Genomic DNA, 25386 nt, shown 5'->3' on the forward strand with positions numbered 1-25386 from the left:
CAACTCGATGTGCTAACACAGCATCTCAGGAACTTTAGCATCTCGAGCTTGTACTGGTGCGCCACCGCGAGCAGATCCTGGATCATTGCAACGGCGCCCTGCTGTTCTTTCTCCATGGGCGCCGGCCAAGGCTCTATGGCGGCACGGCTAGCCCCCAATCCCCAGTCCATCAAATCTGGGCTCGGCTACCACAGATCCATGTCGGGACCGAGACCGGGACCGTGAGGAGCTGTATCGCTGGAGAAACGACGACAAACTGCGCCTAGTACAGAGGTCTGCGCGTGGGAGCGAAGGAGCGGAGCCGTACAGAGCCAGTTTTTTGGCTCCGGCTCCATACCAGTAAACCGGCTCTCGCTCCGTATATGGAGCCGTTTTCCTGATGTCGTTTGGGAGGGCTCCCGCAAAGAGCCGGAGCTAGAGCTGCTCGGGAGCCCTCCCAAACGGGCACGAAATTAGACGACATGGCCATTAATAATGAGGCCGACGACGACTGCCATCGTGGTAAATTACATGAGCCATGATTAGATTAGAGTACGTTTAGGTCGTCGTCCTGCTCATGCTCTATTATCTTTCTTGTGCTAGCTGTTCCGCGTGAGGAAGATGAGACCCTGGTAGAGGCCAACGAGCATAGCAATGATAGACACGACCTTGACGACGGTGGCCAGGTGGTTGTGAACCCATCTGTACAGCGCGGTCCTGACGCGCCTCGTCCGCTTGTACTCCTGGACCTCCGCCATGAGGAGCGCGAACCGCTTGCCGTAGCTGGGGAGGTGCTCGGCGGCGGCGCTGAAGAAGGCGAGCGTGTCGCCGTCGCCGCGGGGCCCGTGAAGGAGTCCCAGGGCCCGCAGCCTGCGCACGTCCTCCGGCCCGGCCATGAGGAACGCGAGCAGCGCGAGGTAGGAGCAGACGGCGGCCGCGCCGGCCCGGTCCCCGAACCTGGACGCGCAGCAGACCTCCAGCGCCGCCATGTTCACGAGGCAGGCCGCCCGCGCGTCGCTCAGCGACAGCGGCGCAAGCGTGAGGCGGCTCACGAAGAGCCGCCCTTTCTCCAGGCCCATGTCCGAGAACGACGCCGTCCAGCTGGGCGTCAGCTTGATGCCGATCTGTTCGAGGTCGGCGGGAGAAGTCGCTGAGACGGAAACGGGAGCCTTCGCGGCCGCTTGGGGGCGCGGCCTGGGGTTCTCTTCGTCGCCGTCGTCGTCCTTGCGGCGACCTGCTGCTGCTGTTGCTGCTGGTGGTGGTGGGGTGATGAGTGGATGGCGCATCGTCTCCGCGTTGTGGTTGCCGTTGCCGTTGCCGTGCGTTCCGTCGTCGCCAGCCTCTGGCGGCTTCTCGGTCTTGTGGCGCCGGAGGAGCGCAAGGAGGTGCGCGGGCGGGTCGCGCTCGTCGTCCCACTCGTACCGCACGAGCTTACAGGGCTCGCTGATCCTGAACGAGTTCCCCATGGCCGCGACGAACGTGCCTACTGCGCGGCGCATGTCCGTCTTGACTTCGTCCCCCGGGAAGGCGCCCAGAAGAGCCTGGACCACCAGCCACGGCAGCTGGTTCTCCAGCAGCATGATGTCGCTGTTGATGCTCTCGCGGTTGGCGAAGAGGAAGCGCCGCATCGACTTGTTCACCACGTCGTCTTCCGTGTCGCCGTAGGACCGGGTGTACGCGTCCATGTACAGCAGCAGGAAGCAGGCGTCGCGGAACATCATGGCCGCGAAGCAGGCCTTACCACCTTCTTCCCCTCCCCCTCCATCGCTGCTGCCGTCGTCGTGCTCGTAGTCGTAGTACTTGCCGCGGGCCTCGTCCGCGACGGCGAGCACCGCCTGCCTCGCCATCTCCGGCGCGAGTTCGGCGCGCAGGCAGACGTAGTAGGCGGCGGCGCTCTTCACCCCCTCCATCTTCGCGAGGCGCTTCTCGCCGTGGTGGTACGGGCCGATGGCGACGAACCTCGGCGCCACCATGTGCGGGTACCTGGTGCGCAGCCCGTCGCCTAGCCCTGCTCCGGCAGGGAACCTGTGGATCATCGTCTCCATCTTGCTGAACTCGAAGTCGGCCTCGAACTTGTAGACCGCGTCGCGCACCTCCTTGTTCATCGGAATCGCTAGCTACAACAACAACAAGGTTCCAGATTTGAGGTCGAGTAAAGATTGGGTCGGTCTAAAGATTGTTCTTATGGTATCGCTCGGGTGAGGTGCATGGTACGTAGTGTAGTGTGCATCCATGGATGATGAGAGTTGTTAACGACGACGACGAGACTTGCATCGGACGGAGGTCATATAAAAATAAATATACAGCACAGCATGCACTGCACTTAACAGTTAGTAAACTATAAATGATGAGAGTTGTTAACGACGACGACGAGACTTGCATTGGACGGAGGTCATATAAAAATAAATATACAGTACAGTCAGGGCCGTTCGTGTCTTTTCAGATGTCCAGTGCGAAATTCGATATAGAGGCTCATCCACACACAAATATATATAATTATACATATATCACTGAATATTTGATGTGTAAAAATTATTATGCACTTTTTAAAGTTTATAAGATAACAGATATAAAATATAGCAAAAAACACTTACTTGTTATATGATATTATTAAAAATATCTTCTAACATTTTGTGATACAAAATCATCGCTTATATCATCGAGATTAATCTCATCCAACAACTTTTTTCGATATATAGAATCGCTAAGCCATTTAACCTCTCTTAAGTTATTGTTGACCATAAATAGTTCATAAAAAATTTAATTTTAAAAAGTTTTTCTCTACCGAAGCAACCATCATATGTATAGTTTATAATACTCTCTGTATATTAAAATAAAATTTGTTTTGTTTCTTTAGTAGATTTATCATCATCAAACCAAATATTATTTTGAAACGGATGGAGTATTCGATAAGTAATTGAGACATTAGTTTAACAATATAAACGAGACTAGTCGATAACTCGATAGCGCATCGCTTTTTGCGTATTTGTGTCCAGAATAGATAGGTTTAACAAAAAAATACTAGCGTCGAGTGGCTACGGGACCCTCTGTTTTTGGAGGCCCGGTGCGGCCGCACCCACGGTACCCCCTCAGGGCCGGCCTTGAGTACAACACTTCACTGGCATGCACCGCACTTAACAGTTAGTAAACTATAATAACTCGTTTGGTAGAGCTCTATTCTATGTACGAGTCTCTAGGTCCGAGAACTGATTCTCTAATAAAGTGATTTTGATTGATTCTTTACAGGAAGTGATTTTGAGTGATTCTCTACAGGAAGTGAATCTATTTGACGAAAATTATTTGTCAAATAGGCTGTAAAGTGATTTCTGAATGGTTAAAGAGTAGGAAGCAGGTTGAGAGTGGTGTGAAGCAGGTTTTTGCTCCCACTTTCTAGTATAAAGTAGAGACTAGATTCACTTCACTACTACCATCAATCAGTTTATATTTTTATCGTTTGGCTTGGCAGAAGTGATTCTCGCTGTGAGCGGAGCTGTGAGAGCTCTTCTAAACGCCCTAATTAACCTAGCAAGCATGCAGGTAGAGCTAAGTTGGGTGGTTGGTTTGGTTGACTTCACGTGTACTAACATGCATGTCGACCTGGTATCACCGACTATATTTTTTTTCTGAAATATATATAAGTCGAGGAGCCCTACAAAATATTGTATCACCGACTACATGTGGAAGTGCAGGTTCACCGTACCTGCCTCTCTCTATTTGACCAGCAATCTGGCTAAACGTAGCTAGCTACATGTGATCACACTACGTCCATATCCATCATATAGGCTAACGAGGACAATAACACAAAACTATAGCCTATATATATCCTTCCATATGTACAAATAAATTATGGGTGACTTCCTAGGAGCCGATCGGGGCACCTCGGATCTACGGATCTGCAAGGAGAGAGAGAGACAAAGTTGAGACATAGAGATTGAGATGGGTTAGTTTATCATCATCATTAACTAGTAGCTAAGCTAACACAACTTATAGTATAATAAGGTGACGTAGGCGGGCGATGCAAGATATGCCGCGTCAGATTGATGGTGATATAGAGGAAAGAGAAATGGAGATAATAGAAGCGAGCTATTCATTGGTAGACAGCTGAAAGCAGCCTGCTCACGGACTACACAAGACATATTGTAGTGAGAGAAAAAGATGAACCGATTATTAAATGTACTTATGCACAACTTGTGTTATCGTGTATAACTAGACTTTTAATTGACTATATTTTTTCCTAAAATATATATAAGTCGAGGAGCCCGGTCCTACAAAATATTGTATCACCGACTACATGTGCAAGTGCAGGTTCACCGTACCTGCCTCTCTCTTTATTTGACCAGCAATCTGGCTAAGTACGTAGCTAGCTACATGTGATCACACTACGTCCATGTCCATCATATGGGCTGACGATGACAATAACACAAAACTATAGTCTATATTCTTCCATGTACAAATAAATTATGGGTGACTTCCTAGGAGCGGATCTGGGCACCTCGCATCTATGGATATGCAAGGAGAGAGAGAGAGATAGAGACAAAGTTGAGACGATAGAGATAGGTTAGTTTATCATCATCAGTAACTAGTAGCTAACACGCTTATAGCAAATATAATAAGGTGATGTAGGCGGGCTATAAGATGTCGCATCGGATTTATGGTGATGTGGATGAAAGAGAAATAGAGATAATAGAAGCGAATTAGTCATTAGTAGACAGCTGAAAGCAGACTGCTCACGGACTCCAAAACAGATCGTGAAAGGAAAAGATGAATCGATTATTAAATGTACTTATGTAGAACTTGTGTTATCGTATGACTAGACTTTTAGTTGACTATATATATGATATAATAATATTATAAAGATTGTTGTGGGCTATATTATTAAACTTGCTCTTAGCCAGTAAGGTGATGGCGGCAACATGAGGCGGTAGACGTATCTACTGTAGTTGTTGGAGGTCATGCATTCACTCACTCTCTGAGTGTGTCGGTGCCAGGTATTTTGCAGTTGGATCTGAATGCTAAGGCTATTCCTAATCTAAAATACCAAACTCCAATATCCAAAGATGTAACATGATATGTAAAGTATGGTAATGCTAGAAAAATACACCTTTCACAATGTATAGTATCATACATATATATTTAAACAATTAATTGGTGTGATGTTGTGTCTATGTGAGTGGACTCGAACATTATTTTTTATGCCACAACCTAAAATGTCGTGCCAAAGAAATATCTTATAGAAGATATAGCCTTTTCTCCCTCCTATTAAATGTTTTGCCACATCAATAAAATCACTAGTAGAAAAAGGCTTAAAGCCTGCGAGACGATATATTTTTACAGACGGATTCGTTTATCAACCGACTGTGCTATTTTTAGTGGCGGTTCTTTAAGAAAACCGCCAGTAAATTTTTTTACTATTTTTAAAATCTGTTTTATGTTTCATGGAAACAATTTGCACTGGCGGTTTTATTACGTCGACCGCCAGTGAAAATCGATTTTCATTGGCGGTTTTATTACACCGACCGCCAGTGAAAATCGATTTTCACTGGCGGTCTTCAGTTACCCGCCTGTAAAAATGATGATTTTTACTGGCCCCTAGCACTGGCGGTTACGAAAAACACCACTAAAAATAGGTTTACGACCGGCACTATAGAGCTTCTCTGTACTAGTGAATGTCCTATATGGCATCTCATTAATGAGTATGATATTACCTGTTGGTACCATAAAACCGGAGTACCCACTTCTGTTGGGTCAAGACGGGACCCTTGTGGCTATCCATAGCCACGTGATAACGGACAGTCTACCCCGCTCGGAGTTTAGGCCCGTCCGCTAATGGAATTGCTCGGAGACTACTCCCTGGTGTTGGACCCCTCTAGGGCAGCTTCGGACCCCTACGTATGTCATCCGGACCTTCAACCAGAGGAGGTCCATTGCCGCTACGAGACTATACGGATGGAACTCGGATATCCATAAGTGCCATCCAGACGCCCATCCATGGGAGGTCCGGGGCTGCCAAGTTTGCATGCACTCCCAAACCCCGCTCTCTGCTCAGGCAGGGATCCGATGTTGCCACGTGACCTGTGGCGCATCGTGAAAGCTGCCAGGCATAACCTGACCCGAGCCTCTAGCATGGGGGTGCCCAAATTTAATACGGGCAGGAGGCATGCCCATTTGCACAAGTCACTAACGGCGTGCGTCTTGCATTAAATGTAGGCGGCGTGTGCAGTTCGCAAGGCCTAGGCCGCACCTACGGATGAAAACTGTTTCCGAACATTCTGTAACCAGGGCCTCATAATTGTATTGTTTCCGTAAAGACAATATCATTTTTGTAAAGTGACCCACACATTACCCAGGCAAATACCATTGACTCTGTGCCATGCATGGGCGATTCTCATCATAACCTCTACTATTTTCGCTCGCATGCCCGAGGGAACCGCTGCCGCCGCTCGCACGCCTGAGGGAACCATTGTCGTCGCTTGCATGTCCAAGGGAACCACTGCTGCCACTCGCACGTCCGAGGGTACCGCCGCCGCTAAAACCTAAACCCTGGTGGCCTGGGGGTGTTTGCGGCTGAACCGGATGACACCATTGGGCCAGGGCTCCAAATATATAAACTATATTATAATAAATATATATATTGCAATAGTTTACCGACCAACGGTTGATCATAATCTTTCTTGTCTTTGAACCGTTCAATCGAGAAACATATTTTTATAGTAAAATGCATCAGTGGTTCTCAAACTTAGAACGTTGTGTCGTTTCTTATGCCCTAAACTTAGAAAATCAGAAACAAGTCCTTATTCAACTTAGTCGACAACCTACGCAAAATTGTGTAAAACTGGATTTGCTCAAACCGGATACGGATGATGTAGCACGATCATGCTGGAGGACACTAATGAAAGTTTAGAACCCAAGTAGCATGTTAATTAAGTTCACGCGGTATAATAATGTGCATGAATGGTGTGAGTTGTTTCGCGACTATCAGAGTCAGTCTAAGATTGTTTGTTAATGACGAGACTTCAGACTTGCAGTGCAGGTCATATAAATCAAATATACAGTACAGTACAGCACTTCACTGGCCCCTGTGCACTACTGCACTTAAACAATTAAACTAACCTAGCATGCAGCCAGCAAATTTGGGTGGTTGGTTGATGAGCGCGCGTTAATCAAGCAGACTTCACGTGTACGTCGTCTGACCTGGTATACTTGGCCTTTTGCTTACGCGTCTAATGGACCTGGTACTTTTTTTCTCCTAAAATACATATGAGTCGAGGAGCTGTTGGATCTTTTATGGGCTAAGTCCATTTATTCAATAAACTCTATGGTGTGTAATAGTGGAGAATATCAATAGTACCATATTGGAAGTCCAAATATCGTTGCATTGACTTATATGGTGGAAATTATTCCACTTAATTTGAAAAGTCAAGAAACAGACAATGGTGTGCCACACGCGCGTGCCGCCGCCGACCGGGCACGGGCCGGGCGTGGCGGGGGGAGAACGCCTGTCACTTGGTGGTACACGAGAGCAGAACCACTTCAGAGTCATAGCCCAGCCGCAAGTTCCGAGGCCTTGCATGGGGGATCGCCAATTAGATTTTTAGGGAGCGTCCACACGACCGTCCAAAACATCTTCTTCTTCCTGGAATCTGGATCCTCAGAGCGCATGGGAGGGTATGAACAACTCATCTCCTTACTGTTTTGTATTCTGCAGATTATATATATTTCATATATTCGTCTCTGCTGTTTCATATGTAGCCATGAATTTATCTCATCTGTTCTGTCATATTATAATATGTTATATCTGTTTGTTTTAATTTTACAGTCATGTTGTTTATGTTGCTATCTGTTTATTTTCAGTTATTCCGTAATAATACATGTACCATGTTTATATACTTATTATATTTATATGATTCATATGCTTTATGTTCTCATGATCCATATTGTTATGGATATATTTGATATCATGATTTCTATGATTAATCATCTTTTTATATGTCATCACCATAATGTTAATTTATGGAATTAAAATGATATGGAAAATGCCTATAATTCTAACAATCCAAAAACCTAATGTTAGACATTTTTCTGTCAGAGGTTTTGCTGCTGTGCTAAAGCCTGATCCTTTTGATGGTAAAAACTTCTTGATTTGGAAAGCTAAAATGGAATTGTGGCTTACTGCAATGTCTTGTTTTCATGCCGCTGAGGGCAAGCCTGTCGACTTACCTCCTGAGGATGAGGCTAAGTTTAAGGCTGAAGACAAACTCTTTCGAGGAGCAGTAATTAGCGCACTTGATACAAAATTCCAGAAAAGCTATATCATCATTTCTACAGGGAAAGAGCTGTGGGATGCACTTGTTGAAAAGTTTGGAGTTACCGACGCTGGTAGCGAGCTGTATCTCATGGAGCAGCTGTATGACTACAAGATGGTTGAGAACCGATCTGTAGTGGAACAGGCTCATGAGTTTCAGGCACTAGCTAAGGAACTCGAACTTTTTCCTTGTCCTTTGCCTGACAAGTTTGTGGCTAGCGGTATAATCGTCAAGTTGCCACATTCTTAGAAGGACTTTGCTACCTCTCTCAAACATAAGAGACAAGAATTCAATGTGGAAGAGCTCATTGGCACTCTTGATGTTGAGTAAAGGGCTAGAACAACGGACAATGGAAAAGGTGTGGAGACCTCTACTGCTAATGTGGTGCAGAAGAGAAACTTCTACAAGTTCATCAAGAATAAAAACCAGAACAAACAAGAGAATACAAATAAACCTGTTCAAACAGCACAGTTTAAAAAGAAGAACAACAACAATAACAAGGGAAAGGGAGAATGCTTTTTGTGTGGCAGTGATCAACATTGGGCTAGAGAGTGCCCTGATCGCAAGTTCACACAGGACAAGAAATCAGCTAATGTTGTAACCACTGAAACTGGAGATGGAACATCTGGGTATGGTAATTCTTTACCATTTGTTCTTTTAGTTTGTAATTCACCTGAGTGGTGGATGGATAGTGGTGCAAACATTCATGTGTGTGCTGATGCCTCTATGTTCACTTCCTACCAGGTCGGGAGGTCTGGCGCCTTGTTAATGGGAAATGGGTCGCGTGCTCATGTTCTTGGTGTTGGTACAGTCATTCTGAAGTTTACTTCGGGAAAGACGGTGCCATTGAAGAGCGTGCATCATGTGCCCTCTATCAAGAAGAATCTCGTTAGTGCTTCTATGTTATGTCGAGATGGATACCAAGTTGTTCTTGAGTCAAATAAATGTGTTATATCGAAACATGGTACTTTTGTTGGTAAAGGATGTGACTGCGGAGGCTTGTTCCGCTTATCACTGCATGATGTGTGTAATAAAATGGTGAATTCTGTTAATTTTTCTGATGAGTCAGATTTATGGCATTCACGTTTTTATCATGCAAGCTTTGGCTGTCTTATGCGGTTAGCAAATCTAAATCTAATTCCTAAATTTAACTTGGTCAAAAAGTCTAAGTGCCATGTGTGTGTTGAATCAAAACAATCCCGCAAGACTCACAAGGCTGCTGAGGTGAGGAATTTGGCACCTCTAGAACTTGTTCATTCTGATTTGTGCGAGATGAATGGAATTTTGACAAAAGGTGGTAAAAGATACTTTCTCACTTTTATAGATGACTCCACTAGATTTTGCTATGTGTATCTCTTAAAAACAAAAGATGAAGCGTTTAATTATTTTTAAGACCTATAAAGCTGAAGTTGAGAACCAACTTGAGAGGAAAATAAAACGGTTAAGGTCTGATCGAGGTGGAGAATATTTCTCTAATGTTTTCGATGAGTTCTGCGTGGAACATGGTATTATTCATGAGAGGACACCGCCATTCTCACCACAATCCAATGGGATTGATGAAAGGAAAAAGCGCACTCTAATAGATTTGGTGAATGTCATGTTGAGTACAGCGGGATTATCCAAGGCATGGTGGGTGAGGCGATTTTGACAACGTGTCATGTCCGGAATAGAGTTCCAACAAAGAACAAAGAGATCACACCATTTGAGGAATGGGAAAAGAGAAGATTAAATCTCTCATATTTGCGCACTCGGGGTTGCTTGGCTAAAGTGAATGTGCCAATCAACAAAAAGCGCAAACTTGGGCCTAAAACTGTTGATTGTATATTCCTTGGGTACTCTTTTCACAACACTGGGTATAGGTTCTTAATTATAAAATCTGATGTGCCTGATATGTATGTTGATACTATCATGGAATCAAGAGACGCAATATTTTTTGAGAATGAGTTTCCCATGAAGAATACACCTAGTGATATAAGTCATGAGACTATAATTCACCATGAGCACGAACTGTCTATTCCTATAGATCATGCTGAGGATCTTCACGTGCACATCCCTGAGGAGGATGACACTATAGTCACTCGAAAGAGCAAGAGACAAAGGGTTACAAAATCCTTTGGTAATGACTTTATAGTGTACCTTGTGGAAGACACACCAACTACCATTAGTGAGGCATATTCCTCTCCTGATGCTGACTTATGGAAGCAAGCAGTAAGAAGTGAGATGGAATCTATTATGTCTAATGGAACTTGGGAGGTCGTTAACCGTCCTTATGGTTGTCAACCTATAGGCTGCAAATGGATCTTCAAGAAAAAGCTTAGGCCCGATGGTGTTGGGGACTTGTTCTCAAATGCTATGAATTAAGAACAAGGCAACACAAAATGTTACAGGTTAAAGCCCTTCGTCCTTCGAAGCATTATTTCTCTTAGGATATAATGATCTTCAGACGAAGGTCATGAAGGTCATACCTTCATGATCGCAGTGAATGTTAAAATAGAAGAAGAAACATATGACATATGAGAAATAACACAAATAATTATATCATATTATTCATTCTTCATTATATAATTATGGAAAGATAAGAATAATATTGAATTACAAAAAGTACCTTCGGCTTGATAGAGTACAAGTGTGACGCACGAGCGAGTACAAGTCAGCGTGAACAGTACGGGGGTATTGTTCATCTATTTATAGGCACAAGACGTAGCCTGTGAGAAATTACAGTCATGCCCTTTACATTTATTATTGACTTGTAGATAAATCTATGAGGACTAAACAACCTTTTCCCCTTTAAGTCGGTTCCCTTTTCTGTGATTGAGCCAAAGCTTCCTTGAGCATGGCTTCAGAGCAGCAACATCCTTCGTCTTGACCATGCTCCTCCCGTCGTGTATGCTTTTGCCCTGAGTCCGAAGGTACCTGTCCATAAGCCATACTTGGAAGAGGTTGTTAAATTACGTTTTTGAGGACCTTCGGAGGACGAAGGCCCCCAATAGTAGCCCCTCGCAGTATTAATTTGTTTAGAATAACGAATTCATACTGTGATATGGACGAAGGCCTTAAGCCGAAGGTCCGAAAAAACACCTTCCCTTTGCTAGAATAGCAACAGTCAATGACAGGCGGGACCCTCCAATTTAGCGCGCGCCGAGCGTATAAATAAGAACTCACCCTAACCAGATTTGGTACACTGTCTGTGCCACTTGCTTTGTTTGTTCAATTTTATAGCTCTTGCTCACCAACACTTGCTTAGTTTCTCAGACTTTCTAAGCTTCAGTTTTAAGGACACGTTTTTGTCATTTCTGAAGAAAAGATGTCTCAAGACAAGAAAGTTGCTGCTGAGACGAAGCTCACTGAAGAGGAGAAGCTCTTTGAGCAGAAGAAGGTTGTTAATCCTTATATAGCTAGGTTTATCGAGTCAATGGCGAAGACAAATATAGAGAAGATTACCAAGGAAATCCTGGAAGGCCAGTCTGAAGACACTAGTGAAAGTGAAAGTTATGGTGCAGATAGTGGAGGCGAAGACTCCGAGATCGACCCTGGAGGCCGAGTCATGCAATTTTCGGAAAATCAACCATCAAGCAAAGTCACCTTGAAAATATGAGGGGAAGATATTTTCGGGACATGTCTATTGTGAGGGCTGGCGAAGACAACAACGTTCCTGCGCCTGAGGAGAATGAAGTTGTGATTTTTTGAAGCTTCTTTAAAGCTGGGCTTCGGTTCCCTCTGAGCAGGTTTGTGGTCAAAGTGTTAAAAATTTATCAGATCTTCCTTCATCAAATTACCCCCGAAGCTATATTAAGGATGGGGATCTTTGTCTGGGCAGTAAGGAGTCAGGGGCTAGAACCGAGTGCAAAGTGCTTCTGCATCATGCACGAACTCATGTATGAGACGAAGGCCACAGGGAAGGAACAATATCACAACAACTTCGGTTGTTACGGGTTCATTGCCATCCCAACGCAAGCTACCCAGTGCCGACATTTCGGAAGAGGTGGCCAGGGAATTGGATGGAAGAATGGTTTTATGTGAAGAACGACTTAGTGGCGAGGGAGGATGTTAAGGAGGTTATTATGCGCCCCATTTGGTCCCGCTTCGGCCTTCGAAGGCCGAAGATTGAAATCGATGAAGCCGCCGAAGCATGCCAGAAGGCCTTTGGTACTGTCTGCTTCTTCATTGGTACAAGAGATTTAATCCAAGAGCATATAGCTTTCAGAGTGTGGCCACTTTTAGAGAACTGGGAAATGCCGAAAGAGATTGTTACCAAGTCTGGCGAAGGTGAGCTGGTTCGGTTGAAATACACCTTCAAATACAGAGATAAATTTGATGAACCGAATGATGACTGGCTGAAATGTATTAAAGCTACAAGTGATGAACTGCTTGGACCATATTCCAAGGCAGAAGATAATGCCTTATCCACATCCTTCGGGAGCCAAGTAAAAAAGAGATTGAATAGAGTTTTTGATGCTATTGGTTTTGTTTACCCCGACTACAGCTACCCGCTGCGGGGACGGGGAAAGAAGAGGAAAGTTGCTGCTTCGGCCAAGATTGTTGCTTCGGCCATTCCAGATGAGCATGCGCCGAAAAGCAAGAAATTGAAAGTCCTCACCCACCGGCCACGTTATATTGAGCCGGCCATGGTGCCCGAGTTTGGCGAGGAGGCTTCTTCAGCTGTTAATCCCAAGGAGTCAGTTCCTCCTACGCAAAAGGCTGAAGAACCGGCTATCTTGCCGAAGGCACCCTCAGCCGAGCAAGCTGAGGCAAAGACTGGTAAAGATAAGGTCGAAGAGCTAAAAACTGAAGGAACAAAAATGTTAGAAATTTTAAGCCCTTCGGCGAAAGTAACAATGCCGAAGATACAAAAAGGTCTTGCGGCAACTCTCAAAAGAAGAAGAATGGCGAGTGTACTAGATGTGCTAGAGTCAGTAAAGGCTTCAAGCTCTACTCCAGGGAAAATTGCCGAGGCTTCGAAAATGCAAATCGAAGCTGAAACAAAACCGACCGAAGTCGAAGCTGTAGTGAGCCAGGCTAGTGCCGAAGCTAAGCCTTCAGAGCCTGCTGAGAAAAAACCCTCGGAAATTGAAGAGAAGGCAGCAGAGGAAGAGGCTATAGAACAGACTTTGCCTGAAAAAATTGCCGCTCCTGCTTCCGAAGCTTTAAAAGAAAGTATTGAATATATCATCCGTCACGCTTTAGGAAAAAGACTCTCTAAAGAAGAAGAACGAGAAGCTCAACATTATGCCCATAAGCTGAAATATCCGAAGGGGGCATTAGTGTTCAACGGCAGCGGAGAAGAAGATTTTTTGTACTGTCTCCCGGATAGCAAAGAGATATCTCTTTGCCGGGAGATATGTAGAAGCTTCGGATTCCCAACATTAGAAGATGGGCTCTCAGTACTGTCGAAGGATGAATTGGCCGACAGTTTGGCATATAATAGTATAAAGGTGTGAAAATCAATTTTTGTATTTAAAAACGAATTTTTTTCATTTGTTTATACTTAATACTATGCTCCTCTTGCAGGGCTTGATTCTTAGCAATGCCCTCAGGGCACAAAAAATATCGAAGATGAAGGGTGCTCAATGGCTCTGAACAACCTTCGCTCAGAGGTGATTGAACTGAGGAACGAAGGCCTTGAAAAGGATAAAATACTAATTTCATTGGTAAACAAGATAAAAGAAGACGAAGCTAGTTCCAAAGTTCAAGCTGAGGCCCAAAATAATGAAATTGAAGACCTTCGGAAACAATTAGCTGAGGCCAAATTAAAATGCGCTGTTGCCGAAGCTGATCGATATGCCAGTGAGTACTGGAAAAATTATTTTGAAAAAACAGTTGTGGATCTTCACGCATCAAAATAAAGATGTTTTGAAAAATCTATGGAATGCATAAAAAAGATAAAGACTAGCTTCGCCAATGTGGGAGCCTACTCAAACGAAGACAACTTCATACGGGGCGGCCCTGAGGGCGTCATCGAGTGGATCAGTAGTGAAGCCGAAGCTTTTGAGGAGATTTTGAGTGACCGTGGGGACGTCTGTGCATTCTCTGGTGCTAGGGGAGTTGCAGCCATTTTGGAGAAGGCAGGTTGCGAACATGTTAAAACATTGGCCCAGGCCGAAGCTGCCTTCTCTATTGACGATACGAAGGACCCCTCGGCCGAAGCGAGTTTAATAGGCGGAAATTTTTTCACTGATATCTGGGAAAATGGCGGCCGAGGGATGGCTCATGAAATAATGAAGAAGAGCGAAAAAGATATTCATGACGCTCGAGAAGCAACGAAAGAAGCTAAAAAAGTTGCGGAACTTGAAAGACGGATAGGTATTACTTAATGGCTTTTAACTTTGTTGTTTATTTTCGTGACTTCGAACTAATCGATATCTTCTACCGCAGCTGAACTATCTCCTCCCCCAGAGCCATTCAACCCACTGGCCGACCCAGAGACAAAGGAAGCGATAAAAATTATTAATATGGCCGAAGCTATTGTCGACGAAGTTGTTACCAAGCTACTTAACGAAGTTGCAGAGAAAGTTTTGAAGGAAGAATAGCAATTATTGTAAAAACATTTCTAGGATATTAATGTAATATTTGCTGAACTAAGTCTGTAATGTTTGATGTTTATATTTTTCGATGTAATATGTAAATTGTTTGTAATTCAGTTCTTTGCGATGCATGAAACTATATGTACATACCGTTTTTGAGCCTTCGGCGAAAAAACACCTTCCCTTCTTTTCATGCTTCGTAAAGAAGAGTTTTTATGCTTCGAAAGAATCATCCACACTTTGTAAAATCATCAATGCTTCGTAAACAATAGATCCCTCTTTCCATATCAGAACTAATGAAACTGTAATTCTCAGCTTACTTTGTGCCTTAGCATCTTTTCATTTTTTGTAAAGCATTCTCCGAAGATCGGCTTTGTTTCCAATTGATGTCATTGATGTGATATGATGTATGATGTGATGCTATGCGATATGATGTGATGATATGATGCAAAGAATGATGCTAATGCCGAAGACACATACCCACGCTGAAACACAATCCTCTGTGTCCCCTTAGGAACCATCAAAATCTTTTTGCCGTTTATTTTTCGGCTTCACCGCTTATTTTACGGTGTAAGTTCTGCATCCCCTTAGGAACGCCTTTTGAACTTCTTCGCCTTCTATTTCGGCGGTATTCGCGTTGACTTTTCGCGCTTCGCCTTATATTTCGGCGGTATTTGGCTCTGCATTCCCTTTGGAACGACTTTTGAGCAGAAAACTTACATTGCGCTCCCTTGGGAACGACTTTCTGTAGCTTCGGCAAACTTACGTTGCGCTCATTAGGAATGACTTTTGTAGCTTCGGTAAAACTTGCAATGCGATTTTTAGCTCTGCATTCCCTTAGGAACGACTTTTGAGCTTCGACAGTTTTTGAGCTTCGTGAGTCTGTGGGAAAGATATATTTCACTATGACAAGAACGAAGCTATTACAAGAAATTAAAAATGACAAGACTAGATTTACATTGATTGTTCCTTATTTAAAAAGAAAATGACAATGAATGTAAAAATGCTTCAGAGGTAGGATATCTCTCAATAGATGTGTGTTGATTCTGGCACAGTACTGTTGACTATGCGAGCTTCGGATTCCTCCCTAAGATCTCGCTGCTGATGAGTCTGATGGCTCCCTTCTAGCTACTGACCTCGTGAATAGGCAGGTTGTAGTGGCGGCGGAGGTGGAAGCTATGGCCAGGAAGCCTGTGGCTGACTAGCCGAAGCAACAGAAGCTGTAGGATGATTACCCACATATTGTGGTATGTAGGGTGAGTGATAGGAAGCAGTGTGTAGGACCTGCTTCGGTTGACTTTGCCGGGCTTTGACTTCTGCGATCTCCTTCTGCTTTTGGATTGTGATTTGGTACATTCTTGTAGTATGGCCCTTGTCTTCACCACAAAATAGACAGTAAATCTTTCTGGGTTGGTCCCCATATCTTCCTCCGAAGCCCCTGACGCCTCTGTCTCTTGGAGCTGGCGGCCGAAAAGAGCTTTATTGCTGCCCCGAATATTATGAAGAATATTGTGGCCTCTGCAACTGACTTCCTCTATCATCATTCTGTGTGGAGTTATGAATTGACCTGACATGCCTCGGGTGGATTCTTCCTCCAAAGCCCCTGGTCATCTCAGAGAACCTGTAAGCTTCCTCCCTTCTTTGGCGAAAGTCATTGTCGACCCTGATGTACTCATCCATCTTTTGAAGTAGCTTCTCCAGAGTCTGTGGAGGCTTTCTGGCGAAATATTGGGCAGTAGGTCCTAGACGAAGCCCCTTGATCATGGCCTCAATGACAATTTCATTGGGCATTGTAGGCGCTTGTGCTCTGAGACGCAAGAACCTTCGGACATATGCCTGAAGATACTCCTCATGGTCTTGCGTGCATTGAAACGGGGCCTGAGATGTGACCGGCTTCGTCTGAAAGCATTGAAAACTTGTAAGTAGCATATCCTTGAGCTTCTGCCACGAAGTAATAGTCCCTGGCCGAAGAGAAGAATACCATGTTTAGGCCACATTCCGAACTGCCATGACAGAGGACTTGGCCATGATAGCTGCATTGCCTCCATATGAAGATATAGTTGCTTCATAACTCATCAAAAACTGCTTCGGATCTGAATGCCCATCATACATGGGGAGCTGTGGTGGCTTGTATGATGGAGGCCACGGGATAGCCTGCAGTTCTGCTGCCAAGGGAGAAGCATCATCAAAGGTAAATGTATCATGATTAAAATCATCATACCATCCATCCTCGTTGAATAAGCCTTCTTGATGAAGCTCCCTGTGTTGGGGCCTTCGATCTTGTTCGTCTTGAGCAAGATGGCTTACTTCTTCTGTGGCTTCGTCGATCTGTCTTTGAAGATCAGCCAGTCGGGCCATCTTCTCCTTCTTCGTCTGTACTTGCTGATGGATTATCTCCATGTTTCTGATTTCTTGGTCCAGCTCCTCCTCCTAGAGTGTTGGACTGGTGGCCTTGCTCTTCTGGCTTCGGGCCTCTCGAAGAGAAAGGGTCTCCTGATTTGGGTCCAGTGGCTATAATGCGGCAGCCCCTGGCGCTGAAACTTTCTTCGGCGGCATGACGAAGGTCAGTGCTTGCCGAAGGTGGTCGAAAAAAGGGTTCACCGGAGGTGGGCGCCAATGTTGGGGACTTGTTCTCAAATGCTATGAATTAAGAACAAGGCAACACAAAATGTTACAGGTTAAAGCCCTTCGTCCTTTGAAGCATTATTTCCCTTAGGATATAATGATCTTCAGACGAAGGTCATGAAGGTCATACCTTCATGATCACAGTGAATGTTAAAATAGAAGAAGAAACATATGACATATGAGAAATAACACAAATAATTATATCATATTATTCATTCTTCATTATATAATTATGGAAAGATAAGAACAATATTGAATTACAAAAAGTACCTTCGGCTTGATAGAGTACAAGTGTGACGCACGGGCGAGTACAAGTCAGCGTGAACAGTTCGGAGGTACTGTTCATCTATTTATAGGCACAGGACGTAGCCTGTGAGAAATTACAGTCATGCCCTTTACATTTATTATTGACTTGTAGATAAATCTATGAGGACTAAACAACCTTTTCCCCTTTAAGTCGGTTCCCTTTTCTGCGATTGAGCCAAAGCTTCCTTGAGCATGGCTTCGGAGCAGCAACATCCTTCATCTTGACCATGCTCCTCCCATCGTGTATGCTTTTGCCCTGAGTCCGAAGGTACCTGTCCATAAGCCATACTTGGAAGACGTTGTTAAATTACGTTTTTGAGGACCTTCGGAGGACGAAGGCCCCCAACAGATGGTACAATCGAGAGGTACAAGGCAAGGTTTGTGGCCAAAGGATATACCCAAAAAGAGGGTGAAGATTTCTTTGATACCTACTAACCAGTTGCTCGATTGACTACAATTCACACATTAATAGCCGTGGCAGCCTCTTATGGTCTTATCATTCATCAGATGGATGTTAAGACAGCTTTCCTAAATGCAGAGTTGGATGAGGAGATCTACATGGATCGGCCAGAAGGGTTCATTGCAGATGGTCAAGAGAACAAGGTGTGCAGGTTAATAAAATCATTGTATGGTCTAAAACAAGCACCTAAGCAATGGCATGAAAAGTTTGATAATACTCTTACAGCTGTTGGCTTTGCTGTAAATGAATCTGACACATGTGTGTATTATCGGTATGGTGGGGGTGAGTCTGTTATGTTGTGCCTTTATGTTGATGACATTTTGATCTTTGGATCAAATCTCAATGTGATTGAGGAAGTTAAAAATCTTCTATCGAGCAATTTCGAAATGAAAGATTTGGGAGAAGCTGATGTCATTCTAGACATCAAGCTTGTTAGAGAAGCTGATGGTGGGGTAACTTTGTTACAATCTCATTATGTGGAAAAGGTATTGAGTCGCTTTGGTTTTAGTGACTGTGATCCTGCTCCAACACCTTATGACCCTAGCATGCTATTGAGAAAGAATCGGAGAATAGCAAGGGATCAATTGACATACTCCCAGATCATTGGCTCACTCATGTACCTTGCAAGTGCAACAAGGCCGGACATCTCATATGCCGTGAGTAAGCTGAGTCGGTTTGTGTCAAAACTAGGAGATGATCACTAGCGTGGTCTTGAGAGAGTGTTGCGGTATTTGAAAGGTACTATGACATACGGTATTCATTATACTGGAAACCCAAAAGTGCTGGAAGGCTATTGTGATGCCAAATGGATTTCTGATGCTGATGAGCTTTATGCCACAAGCGGATATGTGTTTCTGTTTGGAGGTGGTGCTGTTTCCTAGAAGTCTTGCAAGCAGACCATCTTAACGAAGTCTACAATGGAAGCAGAACTCGCAGCATTAGACACTGTTGGGGCTGAGGCCGAGTGGCTTCGTGATTTCCTATTGGATTTACCGGTAGTTGAAAAAACCAATACCGGCTATTTCCATGAACTGTGACAACCAAACGGTGACTACAAAGGTTAACAGTTCTAGGAATAACATGAAGTCTACAAGGCATGTTAAGAGGAGATTGAAATATGTCAGAAAGCTTAAAAACTCCGGAGTTATAACGGTGGATTATGTCCACACATCGAATAATCTAGCAGATCAATTCACTAAGGGTCTATCACGCGATGTGATAGAAAGTGCATCGAGAGAAATGGGTATGAGACCCATGTGAAATCTACTCTAGTGGTAACCTGCTCTATGTGATCGGAGATCCCATGAAGTAGAGTGGAGAAACAAGCTAGGAGTAGGTTGTGAGGAAAGATCCCTTCCTTAACTCATTTCTGATGCACATCTTTCCTATCTGTAAGGCAGGATGGTTTTTACCTTAATGTATTCCAAGAGTCTTATAAAGGTGAGATGTTGTCCTATAGAACATCTTCTGAGGAATACACCTATATGAGTCAGACTGCTGGTGACAGTCTATGGGACTTGGGTAATCCCTAAATACTCATGAAAGGCACTGAAGTGTGACTTATATGCTTCTAAACAGCGGGAATGCCCTTTTGCAGCCTAGTATCAGCAAAGGATTTGAGCGAATCTCATTTCGCACAAAACTGTCAATTCAAGGCTTAGTCCATTATTGAGTTGTGAATGAGTGAAACTCTTATTCTAGGTGGATGTTCAACTTAACAGTCTCCATCGAAACACTGGTATATCAAAGGATTGTGATTATGATACTTCATCATTACAAACCCTAGAGTTTGGTGGGGATTGTTGGATCTTTTATGGGTTTGGCCCATTTATTCAATAAACTCTATGGTGTGTAATAGTGGAGAATACCAATAGTACCATATTGGAATCCAAGGGTCGTTAGCTTGACTTATATGGTGGGAATTATTCCACTTAATTTGAGAACTCAAGAAATGGACAAGGGCGTGCCACACGCGCGCGCGCGCCGCCGCCGGCCGGGCCGGGCGTGGCGTGGCAGGCAGGCGGCGAGCGGGAGTGGTGTGGTTGTGTTAATTTTAAGCACTCATTAACCGCGGGAGTTTCAACTCCGGTATAAACCTTTCAGTTGGCCATCTCTTCGTCAGCCGCATGCGAGACTCTTCTCCTTCAGCTTCCCTTTCGCGCTTCTCCTTTGGCTTCCCTTCCGCGATGATAAAAGGGGAGAACGCCTGTCACTTGGTACACGAGAGTAGAACCACTTCAGAGTCACAGCCCAACCGCAAGTGAGGGTATTTCCATCTCGTGACTCTGCGCGCACAGAGCAGCGAGAGGGCAGGTGCCTCCGAAGCCCTTGCCGTTTGAGACCTTGCACGGGGATCGACAATTAGGTTTTTGGGGAGCGTCTACGCGACTGCCCAAAACATCTTCTTCTTCCTGGCGACATGACAAGAGAAGCTGGACAAGGATCTGGATCCTCAGAGCGCATGGGAGGGTATGAACAATTCATCTCCTTACTGTTTTGCATTCTACAGATTATATATGTTTCATATATTCATCTCTACTGTTTCATATGTAGCCATGAATTTATCTCATCTGTTCTGTCATATTATAATATGTTATATCTGTTTGTTTTAATTTTACAGCCATGCTGTTTATGTTGCTATCTGTTTATTTTCAGTTGTTCCGTAATAATACATGTACCATGTTTATATACTTATTATATTTATATGATTTCATATGCTTTATGTTCTCATGATCCATATTGTTATGGATATATTTGATATCTTGATTTCTATGATTAAGCATCTTTTATATGTCATCACTTGTCGGTGTTTTGGACCTAGGGGACCCTCAACCGACTAGTAAATTTTATGTCGCGTGTCCCTGCCCGGATGGATTGATGCAAGATAAAACATAAGGTTTATCCTGGTTCGGGCTAAGAAGGCCCTACTTCCAGCAGAGGGAGGATAAGGCTTATATTATCTTGCACTAGGGTGCTTGTAGTAGGAGATACAAGCTTTGCGAGAGAGGGAACGGGTCCCAGGTCTCTTGAGAGGTCTAGTGTTGTGGAGAGGAGGTTGATGTTGGGTGAGCCGTCTGGTTGAGCATTCAAAAGCTTGTCTTGGGAAGGCCCTGGGCATCTCCTTTTATAGGCACAAGGAGGTGACCTAGCTGTACACATGGGGGTGTAGCTATGCGCTAACGTGGACGGCGGAGAAGTGCTTGAGCCCTGTAGAAGCGTGGCTGGCGATATGGCCTGGTCGTCGAGGTGGCCTTGAAGTTTATGTCCTGCTGACGTTTCTTCGACTTTGTAGAGAGCTGAGGACAGCCGATGTCATGGGAGCATGCCAAGAATCATCATTACCTATTACTGGAGTAATTTGATGTGACATCGGTCTTGTTCCTTTGTAGCCTGAGGTGGCTAGCTAGGGGAAGGATAGTGTTGTATTCCCTGTTCGCGTAGTCGGTCCGAGGCCGTCTCGGGCGAGGCGGTGATTTCTCCCGAAGCCGAGGCCTAGGTTGGGCGAGGCGAAGACCTCCTCCCGAGGCCGAGGCTGAGGCCGAGGCCTGGGTCGGGCGTGGTGACGATTCCTCCCGAGGCCGAGGCTGGGACCGAGGCCTGGGTCGGGCAAGGCGGAACTCCTTGTTGCGCCCGAGGCTGAACTCGGGATAGGCGGTAACTTACTATTGTTAGTCTTACCCCGGTGGTTGGCACAGTGGTCGGAACGGGGTGAATAGTGTTGTTATCCTGTCAGAACGATCAGTGAAAGGGTGAAGTGACTAAGGTCATTTCAATCTTGCCAACCGCGGTGCGCGTGTCGGGATAAGGTGTCAGGTGATTAGTGGCGGACCTAGCTGCTATGTTTAGGGTGTGCCAAGAAAAAAATAAAAAAACAAACAAAAATAAGAATCAACAAGACTCGAACCTTGATCATCAAGTTTAAAATATAGCACTTACACCACTATGCTAACTACACTTATGTGATCTTAGGGTGTGCCGTGGACCATATGGACCACCCGCTGGGTCCGCCCCTGCAGGTGATCCCTGCATTAAATGTGCACGTGATATGGTCGGTGGCAAGGCGGTTTGGCCGAGGCCGCTATATGACAAAGTTGACCCGAGTTTTGCCTCGGGCGAGCCGGGGGTGCGCCCTCTGCCTGAGGGGACCCTCGGGCGAGCCGTGAATCCGTATGGGACTACTGTTCTTGCCTGAGGCTGGGCTCGGGTGAGACAGGGCCGCGTCCCTTGGTAGACGAGACCTCGACTTGAACCGTGCTTACCAGTCTTTACGGTTTGTTTTAAATATGTTCTCCAGCCATGTTTAGGAGTACTGGGGGTACCCCTGATTATGGCACCCGACAGTAGCCTACGAGCCTCAAAGGGAGTGTAGGCACTCGCTTGGAGGTTCTACCGGATTTTTGCAAGGCGACTGGTCTTTTTTAGTAGTATTTTGTTCCGATGGGTGCGCGCGAGCGCACCCATCGGGTGTAGCCCCCGAGGCCTCGGAGGAGTGGTTTGACTCCTCTGAGGTCTTAACGCTCTTCCTGTTATTCCTTGGTCGGCCTTGTTGTTCTCTCATGCGGCCTAGCCGCAGCCCGGATGCATAGCCAGGCTCCGAGTTTTTAAGTTAGTTTGTCGACGTGGTCAACAATTTAGCCATATCCTGGTGTGAGAGGAGCCCCCGAGCCTCTGCACGGAGCGAGAGGACGATCAAGGACCGTCTCGGCTTTTTATGGTATGCCCCTTCGTCGCCTTTCCGCAAGGAGGAAGGGGGGACGCGCCATGTTACCCTCGGTGGGCACCGAACACGGTGTTTCCAGTGAGTTACTAACGGGTAATCCGAGTGGACGCCCGAGCCCCGTTCGATAAGGGTCGGCTAGTGGCCCAGAGGCACACTCCAAAAAGTAGTTGCAGGTGATTCGCTGGACCCGAACCATTTGATAGGGTCCGAGGGCTCGGTGCCTCCCTCCGGTGGGATTCCATTACAAATCGTTCCCGCTGGTCTCCGAAATGTCCTAGGGTACCTCAGGATCGTAGCCCGAGCCTCAGCCATGTAACGGATGTACCTAGGGTCATCTCTGACTCTGCATGCTCTGGGGCGGCTGTCGAACCCTTCTGAGGGGCCAGCCTTCGAACCCCTGATCAGTAGAGGGCTCGGAGCCCAAGTGTTCTGGGGCGGTTGCCGAACCCTGCAGCGCGCAACCTTCGAACCCCTGATCAGTAGGAGGGATCGGGGCCCGTTTCCTTTGCTGAGAAGGACTCTTTTGAAATATCTCCTTTCCCGATCCCTACGGAGAGAGAGAGAGAGAGGAAAGGAAGAAAGGAAATGAACTAAACAGTGTGGCGCACCTTTTTGAGGCGGTCATCATGACGGAGGCGAAACGACGCCTGCTCGCCTGCCAGGGGTGACGCGTGTCATGCCAGAGAGTTAATGCGACGGGACGGCCGACTCGCGGGGTGTCCATTGCGCGTGTCCGAGCCATTCGAGGAACGGAAAAACCATTTTGATTTTGAATTCAAAATTCATGAGGGGCTCGAGCGAAGTTTTGGGTGGATTTTTGCCTGAGCCTTTATATACCTGGGAGAGGGACCGGCAGTGGTTCTTTACCCTGCCATTTGCGCTTCTGTCTTTGCCTTCTGCCTTTGCTTTCGCAACCTGAGAGAGTAGACAGAGAGAACAAAAAACTGCGCACCTCGTCCCCTCTGCTTTCACCGCTTCCGCTCGGCGATGGCTGACAAGACGACCGTCATTCCGCCGTGCGACCCGTGGCCCTTCTCCACCGTCACTGCGGAGGATCTGCAGGCCCTCGTTGCCGAGGGTCTGCTCCATCCTCTCTCCGACGGGCCGCAGCCTGAGTGGTTGGCCCCCGGGAGCGAGGCCGACCCAACTCCACCATCGGGGTACGTGGTCAGCTTCACCCCCTTTCATGAGCGGGGTTTTGGGATGCCGACGAGCCGCTTCATGCGGGCGCTCCTGCACTACTACGGGATGGAGCTTCACAACTTCAACCCCAACTCCATCGCGCAGGCGGCCATTTTCGCGGCGGTTTTGCGAGGGGTTTTTGGGGATTGACCCCCACTGGGATCTGTGGACCCATCTCTTCTCCGCGGAGTTCTTTGCCACGTCGACGGAAGTGAAGAAGGTCCGTATGGCGGTGCGGGCTGGCGGCTGCACCCTCCAGCTGAGGTCGGGGCGCGCACAGCAGTACATCCCTGCCTCCCTTGTGTCTTCGAACAAGGGGTGGCAGAACCAGTGGTTTTATCTCCGGAATGACGACGAGGTGCTGCCGCCCTTTTCTCAATGAGTGGTGACCGCTGCCGGCGATAACTGGCGCTGGGGGGCCACACGCGAGAACCAGGAGAAGCTCCAGCCCATTCTCCGTGCCCTGTAGAAGCTCCAAGTCGAAGGCCTTACCACCGCGGGGGTCGTCACCGCTATCCACCGCCGGAGGGTGCTCCCATTGGCAGAGCGGCGTTTACGGCTTTCAGAAATGAAGCCGGGGGTCGATTTGGAGGGTTCACGGATGTCCTCGACCCCCCTCTCCATCGACGACCTCCTCAGACGGGTAGCGGGCACGGTAGGGAGGCTGGACGCTGGCGTCCTTAACCAGCCCCCGATGCGTCCCGACCACGGGTATGTGTCCCTGGTAAGTGTCCGACCCTTCTTCTATTTTGTGCCATGTTTCTTACATTTTTAGCCCTTACCCTTGGGATTTTTGTTTGTCCCCAAGGGTTGAGGAACTTTAAAACCTCCCGGCCACCGGTCCCGGAGGACGCGGCGGGCCGAACCGCGTGTAGGCTCGCCGCGGAGAAGGATAAGCAGAAAAAAGATGCGGGCTCGGGAAGCCTTGGAGAAGCGTCGTCGGAGGCAAGAAAGGGATGGGCTCCTGTTGGAGCCGTCGCCGGACACGCCCGACGATGACGATGATGATGATGAAGACGATGACATGGTGGCCCGACTTGGCCTCAGTCCGAATCCGAGGCTGGGCCAGGGGTCGTCAAGCCAGCCTCCAGGTGGGCTGGCACCACCAGTGTTCAGGGCCGGGACGCCAGGGTCCCGGTCCGAGGAGCGGAGGCGGGCTGAGGGGGTACTTGACCCCTTGGCCGAGATAATTGGGGTGACTCCGGGGGGCCAGGCCGACCCGCATGCCCCTCGAGAGCAAGTGCCCGTGCCAGCCGTGCGGGAAGTTGTTCCCTCGACTGTCGTGACATC

At 46.5% G+C, this 25386-nt stretch overlaps 1 protein-coding gene across 1 annotated transcript; it reads right to left on the minus strand.

Annotated features, from left to right (window-relative positions):
- Nucleotides 1-250: 250 nt before the first annotated feature.
- Nucleotides 251-2404, minus strand: LOC103654306 (uncharacterized). The gene is made up of 2 exons (XM_008681140.2): nt 2194-2404; nt 251-2096 (listed from the first exon to the last, which is right to left on the minus strand). The coding sequence occupies exons 1-2, from the start codon at nt 2359-2361 to the stop codon at nt 579-581; spliced, it is 1686 nt and encodes a 561-aa protein (XP_008679362.2). The 5' UTR covers nt 2362-2404; the 3' UTR covers nt 251-578.
- Nucleotides 2405-25386: the final 22982 nt, after the last annotated feature.

This window comes from Zea mays, chromosome 4 (assembly GCF_902167145.1).
Source record: "Zea mays cultivar B73 chromosome 4, Zm-B73-REFERENCE-NAM-5.0, whole genome shotgun sequence".
NCBI lineage: Eukaryota > Viridiplantae > Streptophyta > Magnoliopsida > Poales > Poaceae > Zea > Zea mays.

Bases quoted from the DNA above. Each gene is read 5' to 3' on its own strand.
- LOC103654306 (XM_008681140.2), bottom strand. From the start codon at position 2,361: ATGCAAGTCTCGTCGTCGTCGTTAACAACTCTCATCATTTATAGTTTA. The intron at 2,097-2,193 runs GTACCATGCACC...TTGTTGTTGTAG, and splicing joins ATGGATGCACACTACACTAC to CTAGCGATTCCGATGAACAA.